The sequence below is a fragment of the Thalia democratica genome, chromosome 2, assembly GCF_965202585.1.
Source record: "Thalia democratica chromosome 2, ktThaDemo2.hap1.1, whole genome shotgun sequence".
NCBI classification, from domain to species: Eukaryota; Metazoa; Chordata; class Thaliacea; order Salpida; family Salpidae; genus Thalia; species Thalia democratica.
In genome coordinates this window covers 47,651,860-47,663,501 of record NC_139166.1, presented here as the reverse complement: position 1 = coordinate 47,663,501, position 11,642 = coordinate 47,651,860, and the positions used below count along the sequence as shown (strand labels likewise).

The following is an 11,642-nucleotide window of genomic DNA, read 5'->3' as shown; positions in this document are numbered from 1 at the left end:
CTTTTCGTTCTAAATCAAACAAATATACTTTTAATATCATTAGATTTACTTTTCATGAAATGTTAAATGCTAAACCATTTCAAAGAAAACATAACTTATTTATAAACATAAGTTTATTAACAGTATCATTACTTTGTCTTGGACAAGACGTTAAAAGGTATCTGAGTGGTGTGCGACTCGATAACTGAAAGGTTTTTTCGTGCATTTTTCGGTCCTAAGAATTTGTCGTTCAATAAACAATATTGAATTAAACTATGGTTCACTTTCAAAGCTAAATAATTTTATATGACTGTTTAGAACGTAAAAGAAATCTAAACTTTAAACCGAAAAAAAGGACTGAGTAGAATTTCAAGTCTATGCCAAACTTAAAAGGAATAAGGTAATACTATTTTCTCGTAAAACGTTTTTTTTTTAGTAAACGTAATTTTTTTACCACATTTATATTGAAAATAATTCAAATTTAATTGGTTCATCTAATGGTTTAACAATGTTAGTTTACGTTAATGCTTTTTTTTTCTTAAAATAAAAGTAGATTAAAAGTTTTTTGGATAATAAAAATACATACTTTTTGCTAATACAGATGTATTGCTCCGTCATTTGTTTATTTATTAATGCAAAATGTTTTTTTTATGATTAACTATAACTATAACTCTTGATGCATGCTTAAATTTTTAAAAATTTTATTATATTATAATTTTAAATATTTTGTTTAAAAAATTAACTTTTTGTGTTTATTTTTCTATTTCGTATCTTTTAGTGCGTCTTTCAGCTAAGTGGCCAGGTTTTGATAACTAGGTCGATCGTTAAACAATAAAAATACAATAATAATATATCGTACATGTATAACCATATAACTGAATTATAAAAATAAAAATCATAGTAGTTTCTGCGCGAATAAACTAAATTTAACAAAATTTAATAAACCTTCATCCAAGCATTAGGAGATATTCTAAAACTAGTTAAATATGAATTTGTGAAACCGATTTTACAAGAGTAAGCTTTTATTTTTATTACTAATAAATACTCTATACTATTTTATACGCTAAGAATTTAGGTAAAAAAACCATGAAACTTATTAAATTTACATTATCTATGAACAAATTAAATCAGTATTTGCCATTAAAAAATTAGTTAATCAAGTTACTTTTCTAAACAAGTTTATAAGTCCGATAATTCTAATTTTTTTAGATAAGTTTCTTAATATGATCTTCAAAAGTTTATTTCTTTTTATTAAAAAACAAAAGTACTTTTAATAATATAAAGATAAGTATGAAATATTCACTGAGTGTAGTATAAAATTTTCGGAAACAAATTTGATTAAAAAAAAATCTATAGACAGAAGTTATTTATCAACATTTTATAAATAAAAATAAATAAAATTACACAAAAATTTATAGTTAATGCTTTTTTGTCTAGTCATTTAGTTAATTAAAAAAAAACTTTGGTTTCAAAAATAAAGCTATTTTGCCAATCTGCTTAATAAACAAAAATAAAAGTTTACTAAACTTTTATAGCATATTACCTAAAATTCACAGAATTTTGTGTGTCGTAAATACCTAGAAAAGTGCGACTATTAAAATGAAGTAAGACTATGTACTGAAATGTTTTTAGAATACTTGATTTGAAACTTAGATCTTAAAAATAAAAACGTGTAAGCAAAATAAAAAGGTATTTTATACTACCAAGTTTGTTTAAACTATTTTTAAACTTCTCGTTACGTCTATAAAAATTTGATTTACAAAATTATAAAACTCATACTCCAAAGCCATGCGTTCTCTCAGCAGGCTAGTTGCTTTTTCATTTAACTTCACTTTTCCTAGCGAGCCAGTTCCTTTAGTTTTAGCATCGCTCAAAAACTCCTCGTAGGCTTTTGTAGATTTGCTAAAATGCTTCGGTAAAAGCGTTTCTAGAACCTTCAAAAAACCCCCAAAATCTTCCAAAACACCGACTATTAGGTAGTTTTTGACAACATTTTGCTTCGCCATTTGCAAAGCATCTCTGTTTGGATTTCGACAAAAAGGGGCCTGTCCACAAAAATATGGCACAATGTACCAGATTTTGATGGGCAAAGTGCATTCGTCGTGACCCTCAATTATACAGTCGTTTATGTTCAGGTTTATCTGCTCTTTGGACAAAGAATTGGACCTTCCGACGGCTTTTCTCTCGTCACCGAACCTTTTAAAGTGGTAATCAGAAGAAAACCTGGAAAAATAAACGTTTTAAAGTTAAGAAAATGTTTTCATATTTTTTAGATTTACGGTTTTGTAATACTTTTTAGCACTTCAAAAATTAGTTATCTCTATAGCATAGTTGTTAAAACAAATTGTTTTAACTACTCGAGCGTGAAGTTTTAATTTAAAACAAAAATATTTTTTTCAAACTTAAGTGCGCAACTGGCATTTAAACAATAAGAAATTTGACAACTTTGCTTTACACAAATCTTAGTATAAAATATTTGTTTTAAAGTCATTGTGATATACAATCCAACTTAATACTACCTGTTTAACAACGTTAATTGGTAAATGCAAAGATAGCAGGTTTATGGTGTTGTAACTAAGTATGTACAAAAAACTAAATTGAACTTGAAATATATATACTAAAACAAATAAATTACCCTTGCCATAATTTTTACTTAGTCTTTTAAATTTTAGACATACGCTATTTTGTAATTTTAGAACGTTATTTAATAATGATATTTTTTAACATCTTTTAAATGTTTATATCTTAAAGTAAGTTAAAAGTACTACATATTGCGTTTTAAGATAAAATTATATCATTATTTTTAAATTTAACTTTTATTTTAAGCATGTTTATAAATCTTGTAATACTTATATATTGGGACTAGATTTTTTTTCGATGACAGTTTAAAAAAAATTAAAAGTAAACATAATGAATATTTTTCAAAACATAGGTTCACCAATGTTTTTCTAGCTTTTTGTTTTATAGTTGCTTGTAAATGAATTATGTAAGTATAACTTTAGTTTGAAATAAAGTTGGAATTAGTCCAACTATCTAGAAAAATTTCTCTTTCAATGGTGAAAAACAATATTTTCCGAATGTAACAATACTAAACAACTTTTTTTAAGTTTTAAAACTATATTTTTTCATTGTTTTATGTGAAACGAAACACTATGCGTTTATACAAAAGTTTACATAAAAGTTTAATCATGCCAATTCAATAATAAGACCACAAGCTTTCGGTAGACTGAGACCCGGGTTTAGTTTTTATTAAAACTAGCCAGTCAGCCGAAGCCGAAAAATTTGCATGGTATGATCAAGTTTTTATGTTAACTTCAGCTTGTCTCACAGCATATGAAAGTCCAGGCTTAGACTCTGTAGACTTTCGCAGATGTTTCCTTTGATTAGTATATTTAAATAAATAGTTTAAATAAATAGCATAGTTAATAAATTTTACAGTTTCAAATTAATTTTATCTATTTTTAAATGAATATGTTTTAATTAGCTTGTCGTATAGTAAAATAAAAGTAAAATAGATACACTGCTTTTCAATATCACTAGTAACACTGTTTTTTTGAGTCTTGAATTTGTAAAAACATAACATAACATGCTTTTTATACTTTACCATATACACATATCATTCACCTAAATATAGTGCTTTTCAGTTTAACTATTTCAGACAAAGAAAATCAAACTATTTTAAAAAACAACATACCTGCTAACTGGATCACGTATTAAATTAATGAATATCGGTTTTTTTTGAGCAGCTCCAAACTTTTCAAAAGCCACATAGTGTATGTGTCTCGAGTATAACATCGGAGGTGCGATCGATGAAATCAACTCAACTTCGTTTGCCAAATCGGTCAGCTTCGGGTGAAAATCACTTGTGATTGGCGAAATAAAAAAATTAAAGTTGTTTTTCTTCGCGAGTTTTCGAATAACGTTTTGCATTGTTCTGCTGCCGCACTTGCCAACTCTATTGTAGACGACTCGACTCATGTAGTTATTTTGTTGCAAAATAGGAATTATTCTACCGTCGTTTTTGATGTACTCTACCTCAGCAGTTGAATTTTCTCTTTTAGCAAATTCGTTTTTCACCAGTTCTGCATCGCAGCTTTTTTTGTTGCTAGTAAAGAGATAGACCAAAACAATAAAAAGAGCTCCAATGAAAAAAAAATCTTTATGCTTTTTAAAAGAAACGCTCATCGTATAATAAAAGCTGTAAATTAAATAAGCAAACAATATAACAAATTTAAGGTAAGTTATATTAATGGGAAAAACTCTTCTGTGTTTACATATAATGTTTGTTTTTCATAACGTTATTTTAAAAATTAGTAGGTATATCTATAATTATTGAAAAAAAACTACGTTCATGCTATCACGTTTTATTAATTAAGTGTCTTATAAAACACGATTACACTACCTAAAAGCAGAATACACAATTTTCATAAAAAAACTTTTTACTTGTTGATAGTAGTTTTGAATTATATTGTGAATACAATAAAAAAGATCTTTTAGTTTTCTATACTTTTCAATCGAATAGAAATGTTTTTTACCTTTAATTTGAAAAAAAAAAACTAATTATCTTATAATATAGTTCAACCTAAACTGAATATCTAGGTTTTTTTTACATTAATTTTTAAAGTCATATCTTGTTGTAACTGTTCATATTTAGTTTTTTCATCAAAGTTGCTCGATACAGTTTTATGATAATACGCTTGTATAACGAGAGAACGCAAAACTGTTTTCTGTAAAGTTTAAACAAAAAGTGCAGTTTTAGGATAGCTGAAATATGTATAATACTATCAGCTTCGACTATATTTTCATTAGTAAATTAGTTTGTCTTTGTATTTATTTATTCAATTTCTATCGATTTTTTTTTAAACAAGGCATCATATGAACAAATTTTTGTAAAATTGATGTAACATGATAAAAAAATATTCAGACATATTCAAGTTAGAAATTAAGTAAATAAACACGGAGCAGTGTACAGTGTAAGTTTAAAGGAACAAATATTAGAAAAAAATATGCTTTATCCCTAAATTAGTCAACATAAAGTATGTAAAAAAGTGCAGATTATTAGTTTCTAAAAAAGATATTTTTATTAATTTTGCTTTTTTTTTTTGTTGAAACATTAAGTTATAGCTTTAAAATATAAAAAAAACGTTAAATGTAAACTCAATTCTTACTTTGTTATTTGAGGTGGTGCGAATGAGCAATTTTCATAAAAAAAGTATATCATATAGATTGAAACAAAAAATAATATAATATAATTTGTAAATTAAAAAGTTTCAATATCTTAAGTTTTCAATATTCTCACAACAGTCCTACTCCTTCATTGGAATATTTTTGTTGCAAATCTATTTTATCAGCTTAAATACCTAAAAGTAGCACAATGTTTATCTTGATTTTACTAAAACTTTATTTTTGTAGCAAAATTTTAATAGTTTTATGTTTAATCAAATCTTTTAAAAAAAATTATAAATGCTGTAGTAATATAAATTTTGTATATGTAGTTTATACGTTTATACTTGTACAACTAATGAGCAATATCATAATGTTTGTTTATGATAGCTATTGTTATTTATATATTTTTATCATAATAAATTATTTTCAAATAAAGTACTTAAATAAAAAGAGAATGCTCTAAAAACTGGTGAATTTTTCATACTTCAATAAAAAGTTAAAAGAAAAAGTAAAGCTGTTCTTTAAACAAGTATGTTCTTTAAACTTTTTAAATACAACTAAAACAATAAATAAATAAAAAACAAGTATATTATCAACAGTAAAACTATATGCTTTCTTACTTTTCACTAAAATGAAATAAGTTAATAAAAAGTTTAGTAACAAGCATTAAAGCATAAAGTTTTAGTATAAAGTTTTTAGTAGTAACACCACTACAACTCAATGTTAAAATTTTTATAACTAAATTGAGATAACCGTTGATAGATACGTTGTGTTATCCTTGTATCTTTTGTAAAAATTTTAAAACATGTTGTACAAGTAAGTTATTTTTGTTTACCTGACTTTCTAAACTATCTATTAAATATTTCAAACTATTTGAGTTTCAAATTTTTCAAAACTTAAAGTACATGCTGAAGAGCATTAAGTTCGTTGTACATATAAATATAATTTATGAGATGAAAATTGATTAGCTTAAAGTTTTATTTATTTTTAAACAGCAATCGAAATAAACAATATTCTTTCAATTTTCAAATCTTTGTAATATAAAATGACAAACGTAACTTTTAACGTATGGAAATTATAAACATGTTATTCGAAAATACTTACTAAGTAAATAAATACTCTGTAAAGTTTAAAGTTGTCTTGCTTAAAAAGTTAATAATGAAAAAATAAACTAATGAGCTAATTTCTTTGGAAACCTATCAGTATGGCTTTATAACTTAAAAAGTAAAAATATAACTTAAAAATAAATTTTTCATAAATATAGCTTGTTTATGATTTTCAACAAAAACTAAAAAGGACTGTAGTTTTTATAAAACTTTATAAAAGTGTTGAAATGTCTTAAGCAGAACAATATTTTTTTAACTTTATTTTAATACTAAATGTTGTTTTTACATGTAAAAATACTTATAGTAGTTAAATATTAGTAGTCAAACCAACTAAAATATTACAAAAAATATACTTTTAAGTCATAAAAATTAACACAACAAAGTTTTAGGGCTTATAATTCTTATATTAAAAATTACGTCCTTATTTGTTTACATGTTTTATAAAAGTTAAAGAAGCATTCTAAATTAAGAAATGCTTGTTGTATTAGATTTAAACTTTAACAAGTAATGAAACTGATTAAGCACAAAAACTTAGTGTAAAACATTTGAAACAAATTAAATTTACTCAATGTTGCACAATATTCAGTAGTTAAAACATTTTTAAATAAAAAGAATTATTTGAAATGTATTTTTGTTTTAACAATTTAAAATTTATATCATCTTTACTATCATAAAACTATATATTTCGAATAAATAACACAATGTTAATACTAAGTGGACAATTTTGTTTGAAATAGACTGAAAATAAATTAGTTTAATGAGCTATCTACTTAGTATCACCAAGTTATAACTAGTTTAATGAAAATTTTAACTTAATGGTCAAGAACTAATACTATTACTTTAAAAAGCCGGAAAAACTTAAAGGAGGAAAACTTTCAATATTTCACGTAAGAAAACAATATTATAAATATTTTATGCTTTGCTATTAAAAATTAAAAAAAAACACTTTATAAATGCTTTATTTTATAAATTTGTACTTCATATATGAAAATATAATTAACAAAACCCTTATTTTTAAACTAAAACACTTAAAAAATATTTAACAAGTTTTAAACATTATGTTGTAATATTTGATAAGAATAGCTAAAGATTATTATACAATAGTAAACTTAACGCTTTAAAACATTTTTAATATATCTTATTTTTTATAAAACCATTAAGGTAGTATATAAACCTTAGTTCTATATTGGTTATCACAAAATAGTATCAAGTAAGCTTGAAAAAATTCTGAATAAATGTGTATTTTTAAAAAACTTAAAGAAATCTTTAAGTTTTAATATTAACTTTGTGATAAAACTAATAAAAAAAGTTAAAAGTATGAAAATTTATTATCAAAGTATGAAAAAGATGTCATATTTGTTGAAGAACTAAATACTTAGTTACAACTATATCTAATAAAAAAAGTGTTTTTTAGTGTTAAAAAATAGATTACAATTTGGTTCATATTTAACTATATTCCGTTTAGTTGAACTGTGTATTAAGTTCAATAAATTTGCAAATGTCAAGCGAATTCCTTGCAAACTAAAATATATTTCAATTTATGTGTGTGTACAGTTAGAGATGTAGTTAAGTATCAGAATGTCAAAATAGTTTTAGTAGATATTATTTAAATATTTTTAAAAGGCTAAATATGCTACTTTAACTTTATTTCTGTTTGTTAAACTATTTATGAAAAACAAAACAGAAAAGAAAGAAACAATAAGTGAGTTAAATTTAATGTACTCTTACGTTGCATTATTCGAAGGTGTTTCAACATAGTGTGCATTAATATTACTTATATACTTATCAATTGTGAATATACAACAAATTTAATTGAATTATTTTATTTTAATTTAGTTTGATGTAATTCACATTCTTATTAACTTTTTTTTTCCTTTTATCAATTTTTTATCTAGGAAATGGCCAAGGCAAATGATAGTGTAATATACTACATTTTGATTTTGGGCCAAATCGTAAAAGATATTAACATTATTTATAAAATAACTATTTACGAGTTTTTATAACATGCAAACTAAGGGAAATCAAAAAAAAAAATTAAAAAAAAATATTTATTATTGGTTCTAATACCATTTGATGAAAAAAAACGAAAAAAAACCTTTATTTTTTGAGGGACCCCATGAAATAATTCCAACCCCAAATTAAATAATTTTTTTTTTAAATTAAAGGCAAAGGTGCGTTCTCTAAAATAAAAAAAAAATTTTAGATAGCTTTTAAGATAAGGAAAATAATTGACATTAAAGTTTTATGTTTTTTGAAAAATTAATAGATTTTCCTATAACAATAACTTTATGCTCGTATCTTAAAAGCATACATTTAATCATGTAGTTCACAATATTATTACTAAGTTTCATTATTTTTAATATTAAAGTCGTACAATGCTTAAAGACTTCGGAGGATCACTTTAAATTAGAAAAAATAGTCCAAAAAGATTAACAAAAAATCCAAAAATTGAAACTTTAAAAAATGTAAATTTAAATGTTTATTAGATATCTTGTAAAATATTAAGTTTTATAAAATTTTGTGATAGTGACCTTAAGATCTTTAGTTATTAAGCCAGAATTTTATTTTAAACATTTGAGCAGTACAAAGTTATCTGTTAAAAGGTTAATTCAATTATCAAAATTTTAAATTTATTCAAAAATTTTAACATTTGTCAATTAATTTTACATTGCTAAACGGCATTAATAACGATTTTTTCCTTTTTAAACAATTTTTGAAATTAGTTAACCCGCAGTGCAGGGTAGTATCATAAAAAAAAAAGTTTTTTTGTAACATAATAAGACTAAAATACATTAGTTTGCTTTTTTATAAAAATCTTTAAAAAACATTATAAGGATTTACTTTTTGCTTTTATAACAATTTGTGAAAAAAAAGCATGTAGAAATAGAATAAACCAAGTACCATCACAAGTAAAATAGAATAAAAGATAATCATTTAAAGTTTTAATAATCTTCTATAGAACTTGCAAAAACTCTTACTATTTTTTTTATTAAGAAACTTTCTTCTTTACCTTATAATTGCCTTTAATCTGTTAAAAAAAGAGGTGTTGAAAAAGCTGTTTATCAATGGTTAAAAACAAAACTGTTTGTTATGTAATTTAAAGTTTGTTCCTGGGCATAACATTAAACTGTTTTGGTGTATGAATCGATAACCGAAAGGTTTATTGTACACCAGGTCCTTGAACCAAACTTTTTAAGCGTATTTTTTTGTCGTTCAATAAATAATATATATCTTAAACAAGTGATCTAAAAAAGAATAAACTTAAAGTTTATTCTTTAAATGAACAGTTTCGAAATTATTGTTTAGTTTCTGCCTTCAAAATTATGAAATCACTATTTAGTAAAAAAGTTCATTAATATATTGAGGGTCATAAGTTAAAAACTATAAATTATGTTAGGAACTAAATAAAAGTAAGAATAATTAAAAAATCATTAGTTACATAAAACGATTAAAAACAAAAAGTGTTACTTTGCTTTTTTACAACATTAAAAAAAAAAAATAATTGTTGTATTACTAATCGTGATTAAAAATGTTTAAAAATTCAAATTGTTGCCAGTTTCCACTTCTAAAAGTTCCAATAAAAATTTTCTTCATTAACTATTTAAATGTTTTTTATTGGTTTTAGAGTTTTAGACGTTTACTTTGTGTTTGATTTAATTATGTAATTTTTACAACTTTAAAATTTAAAAAAATATTACGGTTCCTAAACATCAAACACTGTATTTTTAAGTGTTTAGGTTCATATTTTTATTATATGCCTTTAAACTTTTTCAAAGTTACCAGAACACAACTACAAAAAACATTTTCATTTTTAGCATTAACAAAATAAATAAAGTAAATTTCAAAATAACAAGTATTTTTAAACAAAGGTTACTCATATTTTTAAGTCTTGTATGTAAAAAAACTCGTGTTGTTTAATTAATTTTTAATCTTTTTTGGCTGACTAAATTATAATTTTAAGAAAAACATGAAAAAAATCACTCATTATTTAAAATAAAATATTTCTAACAATTTTTTCAAATTCTTTATTTATAAACAACAAACCTCTTAATTATATCCCTATTTAAAACTAGTATTTTCCCAATATTTTGAAGTATAAAATTATCTTTTTAATCTAAGTAGTTTATGGTAGAGGTAGACTCCAAGATAGATCTACTATTTCATTAAATTAACAAAACACACTCGGACTCGAGCATGATATGAAACAAGTTTATTGAACAAAACAAAATAAAAAACTAAAATACTTTTCTAAATTTTACGAAAAACCTCTTGGTCATAGAGTCGTACACCACTATTATTATATTAATATATAATTTAAGTAAAAAGCACTAAACTTTATTATGAATTCATTGATGAGATTTTTTTATTCTGATAACCTATATGTTAGTTATAGTATGTAATATGTATCAAGAAAAAAAGAAAAACCTAGTTTAGGCCACTAGTAGATATCAAACAAATTAGCAAAAGCTTTGAGAATATGGAGCTTTTATCTAATTTATGCTACATTATTATTGCTGCTTCAGAAAATGTTAGCTCTTGACTTACAAAAAGCAGTTATGTCACAGTAAAACAGTGGTCAGAAAACTGCTACCCACTAGAATCAAGAATTTTTATTATAACTAACTTAATATAATTTTTTTCAAATGTTTTTTAATTTCATGTCTTGTAAAATCTATTTAACAATAAACCTTATTTAAAATTTTATGCTTGAAACAAGTTTTTTTAAGCATAAAAAAAGCATATAGTTCCTTTTTATATCTGCAAATCTCTGGAATAATATATTATTATTACAAATACTAAAATAGCCAATAATTGTAATTATACAAAACCTATAAAAAAATAAAAACTTAATTATCAAAAAATATTGGTGTTTTGTATAAAACAAGATAGTTTTAAAATTTTAAATATCTGTATTAAGTTTTTATGAGTCACATGTGGAACGGTTTATAAGTTTGCATTATGATTTTTCATTCCAGGTGTTAGATTGTGAGACTTGGTTATAAAATTGTTGTTCTCCAAACTGTTTGACAGTAGAGTACTTTTTGTTTCCTGAGTCTCTTAAATATGTTGAGATGATCCCAGTTTATAAATCTGGTAAAATAATGACAAACTATAGATTTTATCTTTAATCAAAGTAATTGTTGAGTATTTAATGTATTTAAAGTTTGATATAACTTATTCGATTTGAGAAAAATTTGTCTTCTCAGTTTCTCAAATTGAAAAAGTTATATCAAGTTTTACTGACTAATCTCAAATATAAGTGTTCTTTTAATTTTGTAGTAAAAGTATAAAATTCAGTATTTTAGTAAAATGGTGATTTTTATTTATTATTATTATTTTTTATTTTACAAAATTGATTTAATTTTCTCTAGTTGCTAGTATATATTTTTT

General features: G+C 23.5%; 1 protein-coding gene across 1 annotated transcript; it reads right to left on the bottom strand.

The window, feature by feature from the left end:
• Positions 1-1,325: 1,325 nt before the first annotated feature.
• On the bottom strand, positions 1,326-4,170 carry LOC145849815 (uronyl 2-sulfotransferase-like). The gene is made up of 2 exons (XM_082954883.1): positions 3,674-4,170; positions 1,326-2,202 (listed from the first exon to the last, which is right to left on the bottom strand). Exons 1-2 carry the CDS (start codon positions 4,162-4,164, stop codon positions 1,692-1,694), a joined length of 1,002 nt encoding a protein of 333 aa, XP_082811009.1. The 5' UTR covers positions 4,165-4,170; the 3' UTR covers positions 1,326-1,691.
• Between the last annotated feature and the right edge of the window lie 7,472 nt (positions 4,171-11,642).

Coding starts and splice junctions, on each gene's coding strand:
- LOC145849815 (XM_082954883.1), bottom strand. CDS start 4,164: ATGAGCGTTTCTTTTAAAAAGCATAAAGATTTTTTTTTCATTGGAGCT. Junction 2,203..3,673: donor ATACGTGATCCAGTTAGCAG/GTATGTTGTTTT, acceptor TTATTTTTCCAG/GTTTTCTTCTGATTACCACT.